The 24,013-nt window shown below is 49.2% G+C and overlaps 10 protein-coding genes and 1 non-coding gene across 11 annotated transcripts; 5 read left to right on the forward strand and 6 right to left on the reverse strand.

The window, feature by feature from the left end:
* Positions 1–627: 627 nt before the first annotated feature.
* ASPVEDRAFT_32709 (tubulin-folding cofactor B) lies at positions 628–1,669 on the forward strand (the record flags this gene model as incomplete). The annotated part of the gene is made up of 3 exons (XM_040810637.1): positions 628–900; positions 1,011–1,230; positions 1,341–1,669. 3 exons carry the CDS (start codon positions 628–630, stop codon positions 1,667–1,669), a joined length of 822 nt encoding a protein of 273 aa, XP_040672170.1.
* A 616-nt stretch (positions 1,670–2,285) lies between these two features.
* On the reverse strand, positions 2,286–4,083 carry ASPVEDRAFT_139315 (Cupin domain protein; the record flags this gene model as incomplete). Its single annotated transcript, XM_040807567.1, has 4 exons — positions 2,286–2,548; positions 2,597–3,748; positions 3,798–3,979; positions 4,019–4,083. 4 exons carry the CDS (start codon positions 4,081–4,083, stop codon positions 2,286–2,288), a joined length of 1,662 nt encoding a protein of 553 aa, XP_040672171.1.
* Positions 4,084–5,362: 1,279 nt separating this feature from the next.
* ASPVEDRAFT_t122 lies at positions 5,363–5,434 on the reverse strand. The gene has a single exon. It is a non-coding gene; the product is annotated as a tRNA-Cys (tRNA).
* A 334-nt stretch (positions 5,435–5,768) lies between these two features.
* On the forward strand, positions 5,769–7,508 carry ASPVEDRAFT_45819 (ribonuclease H2 catalytic subunit RNH201). The gene is made up of 2 exons (XM_040813399.1): positions 5,769–7,400; positions 7,458–7,508. The coding sequence occupies exon 1, from the start codon at positions 6,027–6,029 to the stop codon at positions 7,044–7,046; it is 1,020 nt and encodes a 339-aa protein (XP_040672172.1). The 5' UTR covers positions 5,769–6,026; the 3' UTR covers positions 7,047–7,400; positions 7,458–7,508.
* Positions 7,180–8,740, reverse strand: ASPVEDRAFT_45821 (peroxisomal membrane protein PEX16). Its single transcript, XM_040813400.1, has 4 exons — positions 8,438–8,740; positions 8,344–8,379; positions 7,455–8,289; positions 7,180–7,397 (listed from the first exon to the last, which is right to left on the reverse strand). The coding sequence occupies exons 1-4, from the start codon at positions 8,589–8,591 to the stop codon at positions 7,274–7,276; spliced, it is 1,149 nt and encodes a 382-aa protein (XP_040672173.1). The 5' UTR covers positions 8,592–8,740; the 3' UTR covers positions 7,180–7,273.
* Positions 8,741–8,941: 201 nt separating this feature from the next.
* On the reverse strand, positions 8,942–11,620 carry ASPVEDRAFT_45822 (uncharacterized protein; the record flags this gene model as incomplete). The annotated part of the gene is made up of 1 exon (XM_040813401.1): positions 8,942–11,620. A coding segment is annotated over exon 1 (2,165 nt), but the record flags the coding sequence as incomplete, so codon positions are not given.
* On the forward strand, positions 11,540–13,287 carry ASPVEDRAFT_139202 (WD domain protein; the record flags this gene model as incomplete). Its single annotated transcript, XM_040807556.1, has 2 exons — positions 11,540–11,706; positions 11,763–13,287. 2 exons carry the CDS (start codon positions 11,540–11,542, stop codon positions 13,285–13,287), a joined length of 1,692 nt encoding a protein of 563 aa, XP_040672175.1.
* Positions 13,288–15,660: 2,373 nt separating this feature from the next.
* On the reverse strand, positions 15,661–16,081 carry ASPVEDRAFT_324104 (uncharacterized protein). Its single transcript, XM_040810603.1, has one exon. The coding sequence runs from the start codon at positions 15,955–15,957 to the stop codon at positions 15,739–15,741; it is 219 nt and encodes a 72-aa protein (XP_040672176.1). The 5' UTR covers positions 15,958–16,081; the 3' UTR covers positions 15,661–15,738.
* Positions 16,082–16,206: 125 nt separating this feature from the next.
* On the reverse strand, positions 16,207–18,353 carry ASPVEDRAFT_87717 (YdiU domain protein; the record flags this gene model as incomplete). Its single annotated transcript, XM_040818131.1, has 6 exons — positions 16,207–16,407; positions 16,471–17,582; positions 17,641–17,791; positions 17,845–17,875; positions 17,927–17,936; positions 17,990–18,353. 6 exons carry the CDS (start codon positions 18,351–18,353, stop codon positions 16,207–16,209), a joined length of 1,869 nt encoding a protein of 622 aa, XP_040672177.1.
* A 784-nt stretch (positions 18,354–19,137) lies between these two features.
* Positions 19,138–20,142, forward strand: ASPVEDRAFT_87718 (aldo/keto reductase; the record flags this gene model as incomplete). Its single annotated transcript, XM_040818132.1, has 3 exons — positions 19,138–19,197; positions 19,256–19,536; positions 19,596–20,142. The coding sequence occupies 3 exons, from the start codon at positions 19,138–19,140 to the stop codon at positions 20,140–20,142; spliced, it is 888 nt and encodes a 295-aa protein (XP_040672178.1).
* Positions 20,143–21,248: 1,106 nt separating this feature from the next.
* ASPVEDRAFT_140012 (uncharacterized protein) lies at positions 21,249–23,654 on the forward strand (the record flags this gene model as incomplete). The annotated part of the gene is made up of 1 exon (XM_040807617.1): positions 21,249–23,654. The coding sequence occupies one exon, from the start codon at positions 21,249–21,251 to the stop codon at positions 23,652–23,654; it is 2,406 nt and encodes an 801-aa protein (XP_040672179.1).
* Positions 23,655–24,013: the final 359 nt, after the last annotated feature.

The raw sequence follows: 24,013 nt of genomic DNA on the forward strand, positions 1-24,013 counted from the left end.
TATTGTTAGTTATGAATCAGGTTTTTTTTTTTTTAGTGTCGAGTAGGGCTTCTCCTGGAGGCGACGGACAATGTAAATATCTAGATCATACCGGGAGACGGTAGATATGCGGGGTTAATATTAAGGAGCCAAGGCTTGACAGGAACAAGCTGATTGGCCATGTCAAAACCCCAAAGCCCCGCGTCGCGTCTTGGGGTGGTTCGTGATACCTACTTTTCTCTTCCGCAATCTCAAAGCCAGGACAACATTCAGCCCGGCGAATTCCTTCCCAGACAAGGTTTCACCAGTTGTAAGCGCTTTCCAGTCCTCATTTGTTCTTGAATATTTGCTTCCGAGGCATAAAACCGCTTTGAGCCTCACGGGACCTTTGGGTTCGGGGGATGGTCCTCCCCGCATCTTAATAGCAGCCATGTCATTCTATTTGCTTCGATCACTCATGCTTTATATCAATATTTGTTGCCTAGCTAAACCGCTCCATCCCTCGCGCTAATCTGGTGTTGTCCTATTCTGCAAGGTAAACCATCCCCGGATCCCGATAACGTACCAACAACCCCCAATCATTCCAGCTTCCAACTGCCCGACTTTTACAACCAAAGCCACTACGGTAAACCGTAGGATTCAACCAGAATGTCCTTCCAACCAACTCCCACCGACATTGCCGTCGCAATCACCACACCTTCCACGTCCTCGCACTCCGACGAGCCCCGCCTGCACTCCGAGCGCCGAATCACGCCAACATGGACACTGCAGCAAGTCAAGTCAAAACTAGAGACCATGACCGGTGTGCCGCCCAGCAGCCAGCGCCTCCGTCTCAAAACCCCTGGTCAACCAGATCAGTGGGTTGAGGGTGATGACTCTATAATCGGAAATTGGGGATTGGCGAGGGGCTCTGAGATTGAGGTATATACACCATGGTTTTTTACCTCACGCTCTTCCCCAACTTTACTCTTTTCTGTGGGCACCGTCTTTTATAAGAACACGCGCCAGCTAACGAATTACAAACGACGTAGGTCCACGACACACGTCCCCAAGCGGCACGAGTCAATTTCACCGACCTCTCCTCCGTCGAGAAATATGTCCTCCCAAGTGAGACATACGAGAGCCTCCCAAATTCAGTTCTCGCATGGAAAAAGAATCAGAAGCTAGGGCGCTTCGACCCAGATGCGCTCTCTCCGGTTGATGCAATGATCGAACAAACGAAGAAAGATAAGGACGAGGTTGAGAAGCGCGGTGAGTATCTCTCTCTTTTTTCCCTCCTTCGTGCACTCTCTTCGATCATACTGTGCAATTAAGATGGCGTCAAGGGTTCTAATTCGTTTGCTTTTGCTCCCCGTGTCTAGATATATCTGTCTCAAAACGCGCTATTATTCTCCCTTCGACGCCACCGCATGTTCGACGGGGAACGGTCCGCTTCGTTGGACCAGTGCCCGTAATTCCGCACCCTGGGGTTGATATGGGGAAGGTTGATCCTTCGACACCATTGCCTATCTGGGTTGGGATCGAGCTCGACGAGCCAACGGGGAAAAATGACGGGAGCGTCAATGGGAAGCGGTACTTTACATGTCCGAATAAAACTGGCGTCTTTGTTAAGCCGGAGAAGGTTGAAGTGGGAGATTTCCCTCCACTGGGGTTTGACGATGACCTGGACGGAGATATGGAAGAGATATAGAGGGGTTGATCAATGTGTTCAGTTTGGTTTCAATTCCCATTGAGCAGGCCACAGCTGGGACCGGTCTGTTATGTGCAGTCGTCGCCTGTGCGGTGCTGAAGTCTGAAAGAAGATATAGATATAGATGTAGTACATACACACCAACACCGGGTACCAGGGTAACATGAAGAATTATCGCTAAATTGGGCAGCCAAAACACAACGAATCTCAAAAGTCGGTTTAAAATCACACCCACAAATAAAAGGTTCGGACGTTAAAGTTATGCAAAAAAGTAACCGATGGAGCCAAAAGGAGGGGGATCAAAGGCCGTAATATGAAAGTCTGGTCTTTTAAGCAGCGGCCTTCTGCTTCCCCTTAGGTCTGCCTTTGCCGGCAGTCTTCTTCCCAGCAGTCTTCTTCCCGGTGGTCTTCTTACCGGTGGTCTTCGGACGAGTTGGCGGGGTGTTTGATTCGCCATCGAGAGCGTCCGTTTTGGTTGCAGAACCGGGTGTGTCGTCGCTTTCTGCCGGGCTAGGTATGCAGCCCTGTGTGAAAAATAACCGTGCGTCCCTGCTGTAAGTATTGGCGAAACTATAGTAGTTGCCTGCTAGGTGTCAGTTTACAGTTGTTGTGGTTCTTAATGAGACTTACCTCGTGGGACTTGAAAAACACACCCCTTGCCAGCACTGAATTGAACGCCAGAAACATCCACTAAGACTCGCCCGCCAACAACGTAAAATATCATATGCATTTTCTTCGCATTCTTTGGTTTCTTGACCCCTCCGGGAGGTAGTTCGACAATGCCAGAACCGATAAAGGGAGAACTCAGAAGCTTAGCAAATCTGAAAGCTGCGCCTTTGACGTTTCGGGTCTCAATGCCAGATGGGGCGTATGCGATATCTGAGCGCTGTTAGTCCTGGGTCGGCAAAGGTCAGAAAGAACGCATACCTAGCACTTCCTCGTCGTCCATTGCTGTTTGCGTTTCATGGTCCCATTTCCTGATATAACCATGCAGGACACCACCCGTCTCCTCGTATGGATCGCGGTACTGATCTTCATCAGAATCAGAGTCATCATCCCTGTCCTTTCTCGATTTCGACTTCTTTGATCGGCGTTTTTGTTTCTTCTCCGGCTCTAGCTCTTCAGTTCGGATGATCTCCTTGATTTTTGAGAGAGGATATCGCTGTCCTTCGGCTACTCCCTCGTCACCGTACACACATCGTTCGTTTTTCCAGTAGGCCAGTGGTCTGACCGATACACGTCCTGATCGTGTGTGTGTAGTAGACGGATCCGTAGGCGCCTCCCGTTTGAGAATATAGAGGCTTCGGCCCTTGAGCGGCCCGGTTCGATTGACGTGGTTTTCGACTACTTTGTCCAGGTCAGGGTCGCCTGACGGCCCAGTGATCCGACGTTTTTGTTCGGAATTTTTGGCCTTCTTTGCTGGGCGTTGTTCTTCTGTATCTTGTATTGGCTGGCTTTGACCTTTAGGTGGCCGTCCAGGGCGCTTTCGTTTCTGTGGTGTTGATTGTTCCTCTGTTCCATCCTGTGCCGCAGTGTTTGCGCCTCCAACTGGCTTACGGCCTCGTCCTGGGCCTTTCCGCGTCTCGGGTGCTGGGACCTTGTGCAGTTCTTCACCACTGCTCTCATCCTGCGCTTCCGAGTTATTACCCAGCAGTGGGTCATCGCCAGCGTTGAAGTTATCCACGAAATCGGTTTGATCTAGTAAATGCCCATTCTCATCGCCGTGGGAATCACTGTCGGAGAAAGACATCGGTGGCGCTTTTTCGGCCTTCTTGAGACCCTTGGCGCGTGTAGTATTGGAGTGTTCCAGTGAGGGTGTGGCGTTGATGGAGCGGTTGGTGAGTGGAGAGACATCGCGCCGCGAGTCCCGTCGCGAGTCTCTCCTTGAGCTCCTGCCGTCTGACGGGCTCGATGAGGGGAGATCACGTTGTGGGCTCTGGGAGGAGCGCAATCCAGGAGTTCTGCGCGGAGACCCGGTCATGCCAGTTTTTGTAGGTGATCGCGCAACGGGTGGAGGCAGGCGGGGAGTACGCGAACCGTTGAGGCCATTGAGGAAATCTGCAGGGCCGGGCCCGTTGCCTGCCGGGTTAAGCCTCTTTTTACGATAACGCGATTTGGGGATACATACCCTCGTCCATGGACATCTCTGAGCCCATTGACTCTTCGCTATCGAATCCATTTTCTTTCACGGGCGATTTTTCTGGTGATGAGAATATTCCGTCGACATCCTCCATTCCATGTTCATCCCGCTTGCCTTCCTTCAGGGTGATACCTGTGCGCCTACTAACAGTCAGCTCATCCCGTACTGGTCTCACCCGATTGAGGTTTAAGTAATACTATAGAACATACCTTCCAGCCTTGCCGACATTGGAGAAGTCCAAGTCGCGAGCCTTTGCCGGGCCCCGAGGAGCCATCGCTGCGGTTGTTTGGTGATGCAAGTTCGTCCGCCTGACTTCGCGGGCACTGGAGCGGGTAACAGAGGAGTCCGGACGGCGCTTAATAGGTCCAGGAAATATGACAATAATTTAAACAGATGGCCGATGCGAATGCAGTATTGTGAGGGGAATCAAACTTGGGCAGGGAAAAGAAGCTGGAGGGGACTTGGAATTCATGACGCGCGAGTGCGCTAGTCCAAAATGGTTTGGGACGCGTTCCGTACTCGGCAGTTTGTATATGCAGTGATTCACTACCCACTCCCCAAGCCAGGCGCCTTCGCTCACTTCACTTTTCCTTTTCTGCTCCGGCGTTGCATCAGTTGACCAACGAGCCATGATGGTCGACTCGGATTTCAGACCCCGCCTTGGCCTGCATGTCTACACGCAATATGCCGGTAAAATAGCTGTCACTATATATATTCATTCACCTACCGATGTATGCACATCGCAAATTAACCAACGCAGTGCTTCGTACATAAAATAAAGCACAGATATGACTGTCACCACATATTAAACAAGGACTCGAAGGCATAAAAGATACCGGGATCGGCCCACACCCAAGGTTCCTCACACGGGGGATCTTAAGACATGATTGTACTGCGCTGCACAGTGCGCTGCCCACGAAATACAGCTCTCCTTTCCACGAACACTAGAACACGCCCCTCGGCACTCACTAGCAAGAGAGCATGCAATGTATACCCCCAAGTTTGTTCGCCGTAGACTTCGATGTGGCGTCGAGCAGAGTGAAGGCGAGAGATGTTAATAGAATTTCTGCAATAACCCACTACCTTAAGAATAAGAATACTCCGAATCGCTGCCCAACGCGCGCGGACAAAGAGGCCCTCCTGGTAACCGTACTGCCTAATATAGCAACCAACGGAAAGTAGGAACGAGTGTTTAAGTTCGACATGCTAACTCATTCCTCCGCGTACCCTGTTTTTTGCAGGGTAATATCCTCGCAATACTTGCACAGACGCTGCAGGTAGAACCGATACAAAAGAAACGCTGGTAATATGGATCTGGTCAGACAGACCTCGTAGTTAGTATTCACACAACCAAGCTTACTATTCGCACTACAAGTTGGTCTGGCGGAGGCTCTCTTGATGCAGAAGAAGACCGCACTAGTCCCTATATAGTATAATACCCACACAAGCACCCCACTTCTGCGTGCGCTAACCCAACACCAATCAGCGAGGGACCAGAAATACACCGACTCTGGGCCTACACAGCCACAAAAAATCCACATGCTAAAAATTTCAGGGCCGGGCGCGAATTGAACGCGCGACCTAGCGGACTGCAGCCGCTTGCTCTACCCCTGAGCTACCGACCCTAGATGTTGTTATGTTTGTGTTTTGTTGTAAATGTGTCGCGGCGGCTAACTTCTCAATTTTTGCCGCGGAGACCCGCCACCCGCCCGGCAATTCTGGGGCTCGGCCGTTCGACCAACCCGGATCGCGCTAGCATGCTTAAACTGTTGCGCCCTTGAGCACGTTTCCACAGCGCAGTTCTGATAGCGTGATATCAATCCCTGCAACGACCATGGTCGGATTTGGCTTGTTTATTTGCCGAGCGGATCTGGCTAGGTGTCGGTAGTTTCGTAATCCAGTATGGACATGCCCTCGCGGGTAAGCAGCATTGTAGACTACATAAGTAGCTACTTGTATCTGATGCTTCTGCGAATGCATGGCACAAAGCGCCTCCAATTACTTTAATAGTGCATATGTGTAAGAACATGCAAGGCAACTTTGTTGCGCGGGCGCCCTCGTTTCCTGTGGTTACCAAGTTGGTCCCCACGGGGAACGCGCCGCGGCTCGCGTGAAACGCGTTTCCCGGCATACTGAACATCAACCCATCTTTATTCAATTCACAACCTCTAAGTTCTAACGTACTTTATTCACCAAGAGCCAATTTCGACCTCCAAAATGGGCGAAGACACCCCAGTCGCCGACACTGGGTCTCTTGATATTGACCCGTCTGTGTTCCTTCCTCCAAGCATCGACAAAACCCGACTCCTCTCGGGCGAATCCTACGCATATTTCTCGCCAGCGCCGCCGGCAGTCCCAACACAAAAATCTTCAGATCCGGACTCCGATTACCTAGTCCTTGGCGTCGATGAAGCCGGCCGTGGCCCCGTCCTCGGTCCCATGGTCTACGGCGCATTCTACCTCCCCAATTCTCTACACCATTCCCTCCTAGCGAAGGAGTACAGCTTCAACGATAGCAAGGTTCTTACAGCGGGTGTTAGGGCAAACCTCACGCGTATTCTATGCACACAAGGCTCACATCTCTACGAGTCATGCGGGTGGACGACAAAACTTCTTTCTGCTAGAGACATATCATCGGGGATGATGAGGCCTGCAGCGGGCGTGGGTGGGGTGTATAATCTCAACGCTCAGGCGATGGATGCGACAATCGAGTTGATCAGGGGCGTGGTCGAGGAGAGAAAAATGAATGTGCGGGAGGTTTACATTGATACAGTGGGAAACCCGGCGAGCTATCAGAAGAAGTTGGAGATGGTGTTCCCTTCACTGAAGATTACGGTTGCTAAGAAGGCGGATTCGTTATACCCCTGTGTCAGTGCAGCGAGTGTGGTGGCTAAGGTTACAAGGGACGTTGCGTTGGAGGTCTTATATGAGGCTTTCAGGGAAGGTAGTGGAGAGACTGGTGATGGTTGGGGAAGTGGATATCCCTCCGACTCAAAGTGCGTGGGTTGGATGCGAAACAATATGGACGCTATCTTTGGGTGGGGGAATGAGTGTCGATTTAGCTGGGGTACAGCGAAGGAAATGCTAGAGACCAAGGGAGGGGAAATGGTCGACTGGCCTGTGGATGAGGATAACACACAGCTTATGGATTTCTTGCTGGCTTCCGGTAGTACGCTCAAAGGACTGGAGCGTGAACTTCGAGAGTGGTTTGGAAAGAAATCAGCAGAAATTTTATAGGTACGTGAATAATGATATGATACCCCAGCCTGGAAAGAAAAACAAAAAAATTGGAAACCTTGTCATGCTCAGCAGTAGCCGCCATGACAAATATCTTAGTTTGTAGACATGTCGATATTAATGCGACAATAGAGGTGGATGGAAAAAGATTAATTAAATCCGTCGGGTATCTGGTTAAAGTAACATGGTATTCCAAAAGAAATCTCCACCCAAAAAAGAAGAGTCATTTAGAGTGTCGCAGTCGAAAAATAATAGTTATCCCAAAGATATTCGTAGTCCTCAATGATGCTGCCCACTAGATCAAGAAGTGGTTTACCCTTCATCTTTCCTGTGAACCCTTTTAGTGTAGACCTAGTAATGTTATTAGCGTCTCGATATTGATCTGTCAGAGATGGTGCTGGGACGAACTTGGTAATGTTCTCATAAAAGGCTCCCCGCATCACCCACCAACCCATCGACCAGCCCCTCTTCTTCAACTCCTCTCGCTCGAGGCCGGTCAGTCCACGGAGGCCGCCAGTGACTCTCTCCCGGAAGTCGGCCTTGGCTAATTGGCGGCAGCCGTACTCCATACCAAAACCGATCAACCATGGCCTCCAGCTCCGCTTGTCGCCGCTCCATCTCTGAAGCGCAAGTGCGTAAACGACTGGCCGAAGGATGTGTAGAATTTCCGCCAATTGTCCCTGACCGGTGACCCTATGCAGAAGCGCCTTTGGGGGCTTGATATCATCCGCGGTCAGGACCTTGGATATGAGATAATTTGAAACATCATTAACGTCGGGCAAAGAAGGAAGTGATAACCCAGTACGAGGCATGGTCCAATTAAGGTCGGAGGGTCGTTCGCTGACAGGGGACCCCATTCCGTTCCAATCGCCTCCATCTTCTTCCTGAGACCTAGGGTCTACTTCGCGCTCAGGTAGGGGAGGACTAACTAGCGGCCGCGAGTTTGTGAGCCGTAGTAGGAAAAGGCGACATATTGCTTTCACGAATTCAATAAGGACAACCACACGCCAGCGGACTTTATCGCCACGGCGCCGCGCGATCATTTCCCACAGCAGCTCCGTGTACTGAACAGTTTGAAGTGTGAGGGCGACTTTTTGATATAAAGAAGACTCTGACAACCAATACTTTGTGTATCTGGCGTGGGGAGTCGGCGTTGGTCGACGAACGGTCGGCGGTAGGTTAGAGACGACTTTCGAAATCAACGAATCATGGTACAGCGATAGCAACTGAACTCCTGAATGAACTGAATTCGTTCTGTTAGATGCGCCCTGCAAAAGACTGAAGGTTGCCAACATACCACATTCTGAGGGTATTTCTGAATCGCGATAGCGTCCTTGAGAAAAAAAAAATGGAATTAGGACCTAGCCATCATATGTATACGAGTAACGAACCTGGAATAATGTACGTCAACGACCTTAGTGCCGATTCAACCTGGCCTATTGAACTTGCATTCTTTGTCACAAAGTCCTCGTAAAGTGGCAGCCACTTGGATGGTTGTAGCAGGACGGCGGGAACGAGACTTTTAGACTTCTGAGTAGCTTCCATACCGGAGTGGACAGAAACACATTGAAGGAATACAAAATAGAGAATGAAGCGATGAACCAATTAGTACTACCAGGTGGTGACTTGGAAGTCCTTCGGAAGACAGGAGAGAGTTCCAACTGCTGGGAGCAGCACGTGTCCCGCGTGTGCCAAGGGCCATGGAATGCCGAGGTCTGATCGGAGAAGCTCTCCCGACAAAGAGCATCGACCGCTTTTAGTATGACATACTAGTGTACTTCATCTACCTACATGCTGCGGGCTATCGGGAGCCAAAGCCAAGGTCGGTAGTATATCTGTGTCTATGCTTGAACTCTCGGGTCCTGGCAAGCAAGTAATTTGCCGATTATGCCCGGCGTAATGCAGTCATCTCGCAATGTATAACATTATGATGCTTCTGATAAATTTACGTTCGATGTATCCGTACCATCTGTCAAAGATCCAAATCTGGCTCGTATCGAGCCATATCTCAAGTATGTACAAATATATATCTCTGCCAACGAGTATCGTCAGACCTAGCCCTACTGTTCACTCATCTGCAAACAGCCACCGCCCGCCTGGACGCATCGCTTCTCTGTGCCGCTCCTTCACCTTATCTCTTTCTAGTCTTTGGGCTTCCTCACGGTCTTCTTTTAATTCCTGCGTGCCGGGCATTTCCGTGCGCCAAAACCCGGGGGGCGTACCTGGTCTGTGGTGTTGATGCCGGTGTTTGCCAAATCGATCAGCAAAGACTTTTGCCTTTGCTTCGACTAATAGATTTCCACGCGCCTCAGGGCTAAGCGTGTCAACCGTGTTTTTATACCCCGCCAAATATTCTTCGAGGATTTTGTGGTCGTTCAATGCTTCTCTGGACGCATCCACCGGGATGCCAAAACGTGCCATGGCAAGAAATTTTTCTCCGCAGCAACCAGGACGCGTGCAGCCACTGGCACACTTGCGCCCGTCATTTCCTCGGATAACCTCATCGTAGGCGTAATCTAGTCCGTTGTTGTAATCAGGGTTTATTTTAAAATTCTCGAGGCCGAGCCGCAGCAGTGGCCGGGCTCTGTAGGGTTCGTCGTTAGGAATTGCTTCCATTTGGCCCGGAAGCCCTAGTTGTGTATCTAGTTTACAATCTCGTAAGTTCGATTCCTGGTTTCCTCGAGGGGGCTTCGAAGTTGGTGTCGTATTGAAAATGGTACCTGCCACATCGCAGCTTCTCAAAGAGCCACCTCTGCGGCCTTCAGTGCGTGAAGAAGTATTGGGAGTGATCCCAAGCTGGAATGTTTGGTCCCTCGGTGGTGTTCCTTCGAGTAGATCCGATAGTCGGTCCCCGCTTGACAGATCGCGCTCATTTTGGTTACTCCGCGGTGGCTCTGCTCCTCTTCCATTCGCGAGCGGCGGGGGCTGATTTTCATCACCATCCTCCGTCAAGGAAGATATCCGCGTTATGCTTCCCGGCTTTTTCGCCCCTTTTTTGCCCGATGATTGACCAAGACCGTTTATGTTCCTCAAGTTGCTATAAATAGGTTGAAGCACCCTTAACTTATCATGCTTGGCCTGATTGCCCTCGTGTGTACAGTTTGGGCGCACCATATGCTGGCGCGAAGGCGATCCCGTGCTGACCAGGAGGCCGCCTGGAGGAGCATATAAATCATGATTCCTATGAGAGCGCACCCTTTTGGTAGGAGTAGCCACAGTATCACCGATATCATCTAGGTCCTGAGTTCCCAGTGGCCTGCTTTGCGGAGAATGGATTTTCAGAGGGCTAGAAGGCAATGTCTCACTTTTGATCGTAATAGGTTGTTCCGTGCAGTCATTGCGTGAGCACTTAGAAGATAAATTATTACCAGGAGGTTGTACTGGAGTAGATCGCTTTCGTTTCCGCATTACGGCGCAAGTTCCTGAATGAGTGGGAGTGTCCGGCGGCAACTCGTCTGCTGAAGCATCCGACGGCATAGTAGACGTCAGCTCTGGGTGTTCTTTCCGCCGCCACTGCTCACTTGTCCCGTCCCATTCGTTCCCAGAATTGTCGTTACCGAATTGGTGATCCACCTCAAGCTTGGGTGTTGTGGGATTTCTAATCGACATGTATGTTTGCAAGTCTTCGTCGGGGCTCCTTAATGGATTGGGTATGCGGGATGAATGCCTAGGTGACAGCACCAAGGGATTCATTGGGCCCGTTGACTCAACTCGCTGAAACTTGACAGCTTTACCATTAACTGTAAAAGCAAACTCTTGGTGTTGAAGAAGGCTCTGCCACTGCTCTAGCTTCTTCTTGTGACGTTTGACTCGGTTTTTAAGATCGTTCGACGCTTGCACAAGCATGCCGGCCTGTTCATATAGTTCGGCATATCTATCGCTGATTCTTTCCACATCACCCGCACTTATATCCGAGATGTGCTTGTTTCCCAAGACAAGCCGTGGCTCATATTTACCATCTAACTGAAGCTCGTTTTCGGTGGAGTCATGGTGCTCTTTCGAATCAAATTCACCTTGCCGCATTTTTTCCTGCAGGAGAGATATCCTGTGTCTTAGCACTTCCGCTTCAGAAGCTGCCCTCTGGCGAGCCTCATCAGCAGTTTTGGCCCTTTCCTCTGCATCCTTCACGCGTGCATCGTACGCGGCGAGCTCTGCATTGAAATCCCTGTAAGCGGTATCGAAACAATTCTCAAAAGTTTGAGCAATAGATATATGGAGTCGCTGTATGGCCTCCATTCGGAACAATGACGATAAAACACTGGATGATAGTGTTCTTAACTTCGAGAATGTACAGAGAGAACGCGTGTTTTGACTTTTGAGGGTAATTGACAACTTATGACGTATCGCGTATAGTAAAGTTACAATGGTGTGTAACTGTACGGTAACCTCGGCTTCGGCTTATCGCTTATCGCGTCTTGATAAGTGGCTCTGTTGGCGATGGCGATATTGGCAAGTTCAAGCCCTTTTGTCTGCACTGCAATGGACGCTGCAAAATGCCAAAAAGGCGCAATGATGACGGGTTGTCGAAACATCCTCCTCCAAAGCGTCCGCGCACAACCGAAGCTGGATGTCAGGCCGACAACCTGTCTTCGTTGAGTAATGAGATCCTGCTTCATATTCTCTCTTTCTTGCCAATACCAGCTCTTATTATTTGCCAAAGGTCTGCATATTCTCCGCACAGATGCTATTCCAAAGCCTAATAATTATTTCATATAGACTATCTCACCGGTTTTATGTTCTTGCTGGAGACTCTGAGCTCTGGAAACGACAGTATTTTGCGAAATGGGTACGGCCCCGCGCGCGCCGATTAGCGATAACCCGGCACACATCTTTTCCTCAATCCAAGTTTGAATATTCTCCGAGGGTATCGACATGGCTGGACCATAGCCACCTGGATCGGAATAATCAAGCCACAAATTGGAAGCGGCAATATCAGCTAAGGCATAATTGGTCTAGAGGCACCTGCCGAGTGACCCAGGTCGAAATTCCCCAACCACCCAAACCACCAATACTGGCAACACTCTGTGCTGGCTATGTATTTACTGCGGACTCACACGGGGGACTTAGGGCTTGGTCGGTAGAGAACCCAGAAAGGTGCAATGCTGGTCTTCATTTTCTGGGCTCCGAGTCACAATTTCCAACGGCTCCGACTGCGTTGACTGCAACCTGCGGCTCAGAGAAGAATTGCATCGAAATTGTGGTTGGGTTCGACAATGGCGTATTCACCGTATACAAAATGAATTCGACAAGCCTGCGACTCGACATACATTCCTCTCGCACTATAACCGTCCACGGCGCGATAACGGCCATGGCCGCTTCATACCCGTATCTCATGGTCGTCTCAAATCATATGATGCTGTCATTATATAAATTACTGCCCGAAGCTGGTGATTCTAGCTGGAGAGACGACGCCCCTCCAATTGCATCCTTAAAGGCGGATAGCGCCCTATCGCCGATGTCGCTTTCCGTTCGCCTTGCAGGACCGGAAATAATCGCTTCTATAGTCTACAGCTTCCTACACCTTGGTTGCGGGTGGTCACTAGGGATTCAAGAATTACATTTCGACAAAACTGGGCGGCAAACCAAGTCTCGACTTACCACCACAGTGGATACGCAGCATGGATTGCACTTACGTTGCCTGCCTGCCTCAATCAACGGGCAAGTTTTGACCCCAGAGGTCGAGTCGATCGTATTCCCTCGTGCAAACCCGATAATGCCTACTATACTACATCATGATCCACCTACTTCTGTTTCATACTCTCATCCTTATCTCCTCACGTCACACGCAGACAATACTCTCACGATCTACCTTGTTGTGTCTACGTCGAGCAATTTATTCGTGAAAGGAGGCCAAAGATTGTGGGGCCATACGTCTTCTGTTTCGGCAGTCCAAGTGAGTGACCGTGGAAAGGCAATTTCTGTGAGCTCACACGGAGATGAAGTCAGAATATGGGAACTTGAAAGCTTGATATCGTCTTTTGGCAGCCAAAAGGTGTTCCAAGGTGACACTAGCATTAAAGTCAAGCCTGGGAACCAACCACACCCGCAAGATCGCGAAGGTCCCGGTTTATTGTCTGGGGTATCCCACCGTGATTTCAGACGGGCCCAATCGCCATCTGCGAACATGGTCCATAAGACGGCCGGAGCGCGAGATTGCATTGGATTTGACGACGAACGACTGCTTTTACTTCGAGAAAAGGAACATGGACCTCAGCTCCTCGAATTTTACGATTTTAGATAGCTCTGCTGGTGGGACGGAAGGCTGGACCTTCTGAAAAGTCGATAGAATAATTGGATACCCAGTTCTGAGAAAACCTCGTGTTCTTGGGACTGCTTGGGGCATCTGCCTGAACTGCACCCCGAACCTCGCTACCAAGGTAGATTTTGTGAGGACCCTGGAAAGTAGATATTATAATCACAGTCCTCACAGCCCGGAGGACTCTAATCCTTTTCTATAATTGCTTAATTCACTTTCGAGGAACTTACCCTGGCGGCCACCCACCTAGGAAGAAGATGTTTTCTTTTCGATCGCCCCGCGAGCGTTAGCTCGCGGGTCACACAACCAACGTGCATACTTACAATATGCCCAAAGTTGATCTGACCGTTGATTTACGCAGTCTCTATTGATGACATCTAACTTCCACATCAAATCGGCTTGGCTATTTGGCTATGGGGGAAGATGTTCTTACGTTTTCTCACTCTGCCCGAACGTTTGTTAGGCACCGGAACCATGATGTAGAATATTCAATCTCCAACCAAGCAGCTAGGGATTATCACAGTGTCCAACTGTTCCGACATCCATTTACTAGGTTGTTTGCTGTTGGCAAAAGACATTCGGGTGGTGCTGTTTCCGAGTTGGGAGAATGGGAGCGACCAGCCTCAAAGTCAAAGGAAAGCAAGAAAGCTGGAAAATAGGAAAGAGGGGCGAGAAAAAAACCTCAGGTTGGAACTTCTCCAACAGGCAAAACGCGGAGTTACATCCTCTCTGAGCAACTGCACAACATTATTCTGAAGACAGTCAGAACGACGCGAAAGGGCCTTGAACTAAAAGCCCCCGCACCAGCAAGGCCAACCAACTTATCTCCGTTTATCTGCAATCAAGATTCTTTCCGCCACTGCAAATCACTAAATTTCTGCTTGAATTTTTCCCCTTCCAAACAAAAACTTACTCCCACTTAACAACAACACTTCTTTTTCAATTCCGAATAACTAACCCAAACGTCAAAATGAGCTTTGGAGGTCGTGTATGCTTTAATTGTGAGTCTAAAGAAATTTCTGATCGGCGAAGTGCCATTGGCACTTGGTCTGTCCCCGTTGCTTTTTTTTTTTTACCCACACTCGATGTTCAAATTCAAACTGTTAAGAAAAACGAGGAGAGCTCTTTTTTTTTTTTTTTTTTTTTTCTTCCCATCATCTTCATTTCAATCTCCCCCAATTGCTTTGACTTTGAACTTCGATGTGTAAATGCATGCTGCAGGGATGAGAATTCGTGTCCCACTATTCTTCTTCGAAACCCTTGGTGGGAGGAGAGAAAAAATGACCTGGCTAACATTTTGAACAATAGGCGGCGAGGCCACCCACCAGGTAAACCCCAAGCCCGTTTGATTTATCTTTTAACAGGCCTTTTGAAGCTCATAATGTCGTAGGCCCGCGATTGCCCCAAGAAGGGAACTCCTACTTGGTATGTTCGCAATGCGTTCGCTCCAAAACTTTTCTGCTAACACCCTGCATATAGCTATAACTGCGGTGGTATGCAACATTTGCTTCCCTTCATTGCAGCGACTGCTTCTTTGCCCTTGGTTCTGGTTCTCATCTAACACCGTCTTTCACTTCAATAGGACAAGGACACGTCAGTAAGTAAACCTGGCACAATCTCCATCCATCGCTATACCAGAGAAGTTAATCTCTCTCGTCGCTCTAGGCCGTGAATGCACTGTAGCCCCCAAGGAGAAGTCCTGCTATCGTTGCGGTGGTGTCGGCCACATCTCTCGCGAATGTCCCCAAGCCGGTGAAAACGACCGCCCCGCCGGCGGCCAGGAGTGCTACAAGTGTGGTCGAGTCGGTCACATTGCTAGGAACTGCCCTCAAGGTGGCAGCTACGGAGGTGGCTTCGGTGGTGGTGGCTATGGTGGCCGCCAGCAGACTTGCTACTCCTGTGGTGGCTTCGGTCATATGGCCCGTGACTGCACTCATGGTCAGAAGTGCTACAACTGTAAGCTGGTCCCTCTATATTATTATATACTCGCCTTTTTTATTCGTCGCATGCTTACGGGGGCAATGCAGGCGGAGAGGTCGGCCACGTTTCACGCGACTGTCCCACAGAGGCGAAAGGCGAGCGGGTTTGCTACAACTGCAAGCAACCTGGTCACATCCAAAGTGCCTGCCCCAACAACTAGTTGACATATGGTCGGCTCGTTTGTCTCCTTTACGCCTCCATTTTGTACAATTGATCCAGAGTTCAGGGATGTTTATCCAGCCCGTCCTCTTCATGACGATTTGCTTTCCGTTTGCTCAAACCCCGTCAACCAAGTCATAGCCCTTGGCTTTATGGACTTGGTTCCGAAATGGTTTAGACCCCCTCGGTTAACCAAGATATCTATTCCAAAGATATCTCTGTACTATTGAGTCATGCCTTTACGACTTACCTGCCTTACCAATCTCTGAAACCATTAGAGACAGGGCAGATTGAAGTTCAAGACTGTGGAGATGGTCTCTCGGTTGCGGATGGATGGATCAATGGGATGGATGCTCTTGTGTATTGCGGAAGACTTAGGGAACAAAAACATTGAAATGCAATGCGAGGAACGGGGCCAAAAGAAGAAAAAAGGAAAAAGGAGAAAGGTAAAAAAAGAGAAGAGTGGGGTTTGCGCGCGATGTCTAGCTTTTGAAGGAGAAGAAAAAAAAAATTCATATTGACTACTGACACTTGTGTCTTTGCCTTTCCACCCCCCCCCCCCACGCCTGTTTCATCAACAAACCCGGAGAGAATAACAAGTCCACTAAATGTGAACAGCAAGTGCTTGTCTCTACGGTGTATATGGGCAATCCTCCGTACGTTTCGGAATTTGAGCGTATAGTAATCAACTACTCAACATGACCATCGAGCTGACTCGAAATGCGGGCAATAATACACCATCTAACTAAAAGAATCATTTACGTTTTATGAACTGCAGCTACACATCATAGCCCTCTGAAATCTCGGGACGTCTCCACAGAACCGCTCCTCTTCCTCCGCATTTAAGCCCCATTCTTCATTGAATGGATTGAGCGCCATACTCATCACGCGGCCCAGGATCTCCCGATCCCCACGGCGTTCTACACGTTCGATAATTTCATCGAGGATCCAACCACGAGGGAGGAACTAAGCGGTCCAAGTATTGTCAGTTGCACTGTATGTGGAAAAGAAGGGAAGGGGACTGAGTACGTTTGGATTGACCTCTTTCATGGCTTGTTGTCGTTTGGTATCGGCATCGACATCAGAGCCCCAGTCTTCTATGACGCGTTGGCGCCATTTGTCGAGCCACTTGGCAATACGCTCTCTTGCAGAGTCCTCCGTGTATCCTATACCGCCAAATCCTTCGATGTGGAAGAATATAGGTGCCGCCCTCTTTCTTCCGACTTCCGTTGTGAGGTCAGCGAGAGGCACGCTGGATAGACGTCTGAAGAAATGGTTAAAGTCTAGCTCTAATGCTTCCAATGTGTCAAGGAGCTCGGAGAATAATTCTTGGAAATCTGATTCCTTTTGGGTTTGGAGGCCAAGTCTCTTGCACATTAGCCGCTTGTATTGGTTCAGAAAAACTGCCTTGTACTCATCGCCGGTTCGTTCAATGATGGTCTCCGCCCGCTTAATGAGAGCTGGGGCTGCATCTTCTGACACTCCTTTTGTGACAAAAGTTTCTTCATCGACCTGGCTGCCAGCGCCGATGAGCTCTCCGAAGCATTCGCCTAATCTCACCAAGTTCCACCAGATAACTGATGGTTGGTTCTTATAGGAGTACCTCAACATATGATCGTCATGGTTGGGAGTATACTGAGGATCGAAATTGTCCATGAAAGCAAACGGGCCGTAGTCGAGTGATAGCCCATATATAGATGTGTTGTCGGTGTTTAGAACTCCGTTCATGAAGCCGTATGCCTGCCAAGCGGCCACGGTCTTTGCATTACGCCGGGCAATTTCTCGATAGAGCCTTGCAAATCTGTTCTCTTCCACATTCTGGTGCTCTTGTACTTTGTCCCATGGAAGACCGCGAGTAGGGTTCTCCACGGCATCCGGCGATTGATCTTTCCCAAGAGATACTGCTCCCGGTAAGGATTCCCAACTTTGAAACACATCTTCAGCAGTGTAAGTTGCGAGTTTTCTAATCAAATCACGGTCACCGCGAGAGTGTGGAAGATCAAATGTTCCGATTCTCAGCCAAGATTCAGCGAAACGACAAACTATAGCTCCAGGTTCAATGCGTTCGCGTAGAACTCTTGTCTTGGGTAGGAGAGACAGAGACAAAGCTCGAGTTGTGGGAATTCCGAGCGCGTTGAGTGCTACACGAATATATGCTGATTAGCTTAGGGGTGTCTATAAGTAATGAAGTTATCGTACCTTCCGATACTATATATTCACGGATACTGGATCGTAACACAGCTTTTCCATCTGCGAACCGGGAGTATGGTGTCCGGCCAGCTCCTTTGAGTTGGACTTCGTATCGGACATTCGTCCTGGGATTGGTGCTTTCAAATAGGCTGATCGCACGCTGCTGATATTAGTCTCTGCTATCCCAAACTTCAGGAGGTTGCCGAAACTTACACCGTCTCCGAGTTGACCAGCCCACGTACCGCTGTGTATCGTCAGCATTGAACATTTGTCAAGTAACCTTTAAGCGACACACAATTGCCATCCTGGAATGAGTTAGCGATCATACAGACTAGGCTGGGTGACGCCAGCAACATACCTCCATAACATTGTGCCCATGGATATACCCCTCCGTGTTCCTCGTCCCAGAAAAATTCGTTTCCTGAGACCACGGCTTTGAACTGTGCCGAATTCTCTTCACCAATGTTGAGTCCAAGATCTTTCATTGCCCTGGGACTGACTCCCAAAAGCTCTTGATCTTCTGCTGTTTCAGGGCGGACGAAAGTGAAGAAGGCTCCTTTCACGGTGCGCGGGTATAATCTTTCCCTCTGCGCTTTGTGTGACACATCGGGCGTCTCAAAGGCTGGGTCTGGAGGAAGCTTGGATGTAAATACGTTTGACTTTGGAAGTCCAGCTAGCGAAAGGCCTCGACCTGTGTTTGCGTTGGAGAGTTGCGAAGCCATTTTGCGGAAACGACCCCGGACGTATGAATGCGAAAAGGCGCCACGAAGAGACATATAACTGCGCAGTCATTAAAAGAATTTATAATAGGTTGGCCGACGATTCTACCGTTATTATTTAACTAGCTTGTGCCAAATTTTGATTACTGATTGCGAGTCGCCCCTCCTGTCCTCTGTTACTAATGAGTCTAGTCGAGATGCTGCGGGAAGACGAAAACCGAATGTGACATCATATCCAAATCAAACTCGATATTCTCCCACAGCTCAAGGATGCAGATAAACTGGCCCGAGTTTGAATTAGTAAGCACATTTCACAAACTGTTAACTAAGCCCAGTAATCTTGAAGAAGTTGGTTCGTCAGCTAATTTGAAAAAGGCCGGGAGCATGTGTCCCGCACCGTCTGCATCTGCATCTCTCGGTACGGAGTACCTACCGGTATCTCCCGCCGGAATATGATAGCCATTCTTACCCTGGTCTGCTATTATTAATCAACAAGAAGACGCAGTCGACATCACTCGCTAACCTACACCGTACATACTCAGAAAACAAGGGCAAGTAGACTGGAGCCCATAAACGTTCAAAGCTCAAACGTGGAGACGTCTAGCCAGACTTGAACGGAATGGTGCCGCCATTCTCTCCACAGCTGAGACCATTTGCACAGTACTCCGCGATCCGACCCCATTACCCGTGTCTACATAAAAGCCGGCGTGCGCACTTCCACAGTTTGGTTGAAAACATTTAAGATTTCCGCTCATCCGACGTATGTGCAATCCAGCTTGATATAGCCATGGCCTCTTTGAAACCGATCCCATCCACCCGACTAAATGATGGAACTTTAATTCCAGTGGTAAGGAAGGCTTCTACAGTTCCATTTCCAATAATATTACTCTTAACCGACAATTTAGGTGGGATACGGAACTGGCACCGCTTGGTTTAAAAGAGGCGAGGACACTACCGTCAATCGCGAATTAGTCGAGTCAATCAAAACAGCTATTAATTTAGGATATTGCCACTTGGATGGGGCCGAAGTCTACGGCACAGAGCGGGAACTCGGTGTTGCAATCAAAGAGAGTGGCGTCCCACGAGAAAAGTTATTTGTGACAACAAAGGTCAATCAAAATATCGACGACATTCCCGGGGCAATCGATGCTAGCTTGGAGAAGCTCCAACTGAGCTATGTTGACCTGTATGTATCCCCCCTCTTTTTGCCGAAGCGAAGCATTGATTGCCGACGGTTGCACCTAGTTACTTGATACATCAACCTTTCTTTGCCAAATCCACAACTGAGCTTCAGGATGCTTGGGCTGCTATGGAAAAGGTGAAGGAAGCAGGCAGAACTCGTGCCATTGGAGTATCCAATTTCCTTGAGAGCCATCTGGAAACAATCTCGGAAGTTGCAAAGATTCCGCCAGCAATCAATCAGATTGAATATCATCCATACCTGCAGCATGGTTCTCTCGTCTCATACCACGAAAAAAGAGAAATTGCAACAGCCAGTTATGGACCGCTCACACCGATTATTAGGGCCAAAGGAGGCCCATTGGACCCGCTCCTGTCGAGACTGGCACAAAAGTATGGTGTTGAAGAGGGAGAAATTCTTTTGAGATGGTCCATTGACCGAGGCACCGTGTCTATCACAACCAGCGGGAAAGAATCACGTCTTAGCACTTATCTGGATGTCCTCAAATTCCAGCTCACACCTGAGGAGGTGGATGAGATTTCCCGCCTTGGTGATCAGAAGCATTACAGAGCTTTTTGGCAAGAGAAGTTTGCGTCTGATGATAGGTCGTAGAGCAGAAGATGTGTACGACATTGATACTGTCCTTAGACCTTTAAAAATCAATGGACATAGGCTACTACCATTAAGGTCTCCATACTTTTCAGTACAACACTGAAATGGTAGGCTATACGATATCCAGGAACCGACAACTTCTTGTCCACTTGCCCGGTATGAGTAGGTTGCCGTTACGATGTTGACGATAACATGAAGCGCGATGAAGCCGTTTCAACCTACCTAAATGTAGCGTGCCTCGCAGAGCTATATAAAACCTTTCTGAGCATTGTAATTGAGAACCAAAATAGAGAGTTGTACAAAAAGCCACCCTTCGATGTAGGGCCAAACAAACGTTGGGTTCTGCCAAGCCTCTCCGCGCTTCACCCCAAGGAGTGAAAGTGAAAGAGGGACGTTACTTGCTCCCGCAGTCCCTCTGCCATTCCGGACTCAACTCCTCCCTAGCCACACCCTTGAGGGAGGTCGCCGTCTCTCTGTCTCTTTCATATCTGCTTATCGTTATTCCATTCACTATTTCCTCTAGACTCTGGGTTTATGACCATATATCTATACATTGACACTGCCGGAGGAGGCCCCAATCCCCCAATGGCTGTCGGCGTTGTGCAATAGCTTCTCACGACCATTCGCTGGCAGATCGTCGCCGATTTCATGTGCGGGCGACACGTATTCTCTCTATGACAACTGCCCTATCCATATCCCTATTCGCCATATATTTCGCACTCGGGAATCGCAGATTGCGTTGGTCTGAAAAAAGGACCCTTGCTGCTGGCTTCGGAAACGGGTCTCTTGCTCCGCGCTTGTCTGGTGCGATGAGACTCAGTCCACGACTCGATCCATGGTTTGTCGATATTGCAGAGAACGACAGCGCAATTTATCACAAAGCTTGAATGGGGGGAGGGGGGAAGTTATTTCATTAAGTCGTCCGTATTCGTCTACTTGGGTCCGCTGCATGATACCATCCATTCACCTCTACGGTGTGACTTACAGCTAGCCCTCTGCTCCCTGCGGTGCTCGAACGGTAAAATTTTTGGAATATTGAAAAAGATAATATTAGGAACGAAGTCCTCGCCTGACCCTTTTGCCCTCACATCACCGGCGAGACTGCAATGTCGCCTCGCTCCACTGATAATTCTGCAAGACCTTCGGCATCTACTCGTTCACGATCGACATATTCTGAACAAGACTCGATTGATTGGCGACTGAAGCATCTTCGTGAAGAGGTTCTGCCTCTCTATCCTTTTCTCCTCACCGTGCCCACCGATGTTCCCTTTCGACTTGGCAACCGCATTGTCAACAATTGGGCAGTGAGTGATGACGGGCCATTCGCCCCAGAGGAACAACAGCTACAATATATGACATTTTTGACACACGACGAAAGTGATTCTCTCCTGGTCGCCGTGGGTGATTGGTCCGACGCCACAGGGAGCGTAATGGCCGACCCGCGATCGCGACCTCAGAGTGCCACTAGCACACCATCTAGCAGTTCAACCAAAAAGAAAATCAGCCTACATGACTATAAGAATAAAAGAAAGAGTGGCACTTCACCTTCGCCTTTGAGCCAGGACACCCCTGGTCGCCAAGGGGGCCCTGCTGTCTACGCCCACCGTGACAATCATATTTCTAAACATATCCCTACTAGCGACAGCCGTCAAAAGCCACCGAAGACACATCTCTCTCCAACCCCCCCTTCGCAATTGGATTCCGAGCATGTAGATCGCAAGCGCGCTCCGGAGCGCGACCTTGGCCGGCACGCCCTGCAGGTCAAAGATAATGCTCCTGCGAAGAAAAGAAAGTTATCACCTGAAGCTCCAGTAGCTCGACCCAAAACAGAACCTTCAAATGCCAATGGCCTTCCAGAACTCCTATCACCTACCCTCCCGCCAACCTCAAGCACTCCCAGACTACCTCGCCTTTTATCGCCTACTTTGCCGCCTGATCTTGAAAGGGAACTGGCCAAGATCGGGAATGAGTCTTTGGCATCAGACTCGCAACCGGAATCTACTGTGAATAGTGACAGCGCAAAACAGAAACAACTAAGGGATAAGGCGTCTGCATGCGACATTTCGCAATTGGAATCCATAACGACTAACATCCCGAACTTTCATTCGAGTTCCGAAAAATGTGCCTCAAGAGAGGCGGAGTCTGTGAAAGCCAGCTCCCACGCATTCTCAAAGACCAGTATACGGCCGCAGATGAATAGCAGGCCGTTGCAGACGTTGGCTACCAAACCTATTCAATCTTCGGTGAGGTCTCGCTTAATTGTGAAATTGAAGTATGGGAGGTCAAACAGGAAGCGCGTTGAGGGTCTGCTAAAATTCGCTGGTAAGAGGAAGCTTTCTCACCAGAGTTCGCCCACGCCCGATGTAGCCGAGCGAGAATTATCTCATTCTACGAAGCCTGAGCAGCCAAAAGTTCCAACGTCCGATCAGATTGATAAGACTGCCCGTTTTGATGGGAAAACGAAGCTTACGGGGGGTAATCGCGCAAATTATTCGACAAGAGATAGGGCGAAAGAGTCACGTCTACCTAGCGTAGAGAAACCTCAAACCCCAGTCCTAAGTCAAGTACAGCAGGAAAAATCAAGACCAGTATCGATAACGCCAGCAAAAGACCTCAAGCACTCTTCTCGGTATGAGCCAGTCACCAATGATAGGAAGGAACATTCGCGCCCAGGTTCTCGGAAAACGCCGGCAGATCCATCTCCAAGCACAATTACACAGTCGCCCTCCCAGTCGAATAGTGCGGATAGGAATGCTGAGCGCCGAGCTTGGAAGGATGAGTACCAGAAGTACGGTAATTTGGGTAGGGAGCTAAAACATGCTGCTGATCGACACACGGCTAAGGATAAGGTCGCAAACACTGATGAGAAGCTTGCTGCCGCCACCGCAATAGAAGCTATTATCTGTTTCGTCCTTGCCTTCATCGCAGAGGACCAGTCCAAGGCAATCTCTCGACAGATTGGCGATTCTTCCACTTGGCTATCCATCATCGCATATTGGCGGGTTGTGAAAAAGAATAGTCTCCCTTACCCACCACTTCATAGTCTTTGCCTTATCTTGGGCGCCATCTCTTACGACGCTATCCATTCTCTTGATCTCGAACGTCTGGCAATCACACCTATACCTGGTGAACAGACACCTCTTTCCAACCCTGTAAGCGACGGACAACCTGCTCAATTGGAAGATAGTAAGAGGGGCTTAAAGGATTTTCTTGAGCTGAAAAGTAGACTCCCGGAGTGTTACAGGGAGTCGCAACGACTGTGGTATGATGGTTACCGGGGTCTGTCAGAAGACATACTTGCTCGCGAGTTTCCAGAGACTTGGTCGAAGCGCGCCAGAAATTACACTGAACAGGGGAGAAAACGCCTGAAGCCCGGAGACTACTCCGGTGAGATTTACCTACCACTCGGGAGAACTAGCACACCCCTCGAAATTGTTCGGTTTAGTTACTCTCTTCTAAGCGAATGGTGCTCGAAAGAGAATATCGAGTGGCAAGGCAAACTCGATTTATAGCCGGTTCTCTTATGATGAATTACTTGCTTGAATTTCCTTAAATATTCATATGTTCTTGCGGTCACTGATACATGCTATTTATTGATTCAAGATGGGCTTGTCTTCTTTGCTCTGCCCTCGACTTTATGTTTCCCCTACACATAGGAAAGGAAGCGCGGCGTCTTGGTACGACTTCGTCATATCTACTTTCATTTCTTCTCTCTAAGTCGTTGTCACTTCTATGATACCACCGGTTTATAGCTTTGCTCGAGATACTTACTCCATTTGCCATAGCGGTTGAGCGTACAATAATAATAGTTTTCAAACCCTATTATATTGGCTAAAAATCCTTTGGTTTTAAACTCGATGGTTACGACGAG

The sequence above is a fragment of the Aspergillus versicolor genome (assembly GCF_001890125.1).
Source record: "Aspergillus versicolor CBS 583.65 unplaced genomic scaffold ASPVEscaffold_10, whole genome shotgun sequence".
NCBI lineage: Eukaryota > Fungi > Ascomycota > Eurotiomycetes > Eurotiales > Aspergillaceae > Aspergillus > Aspergillus versicolor.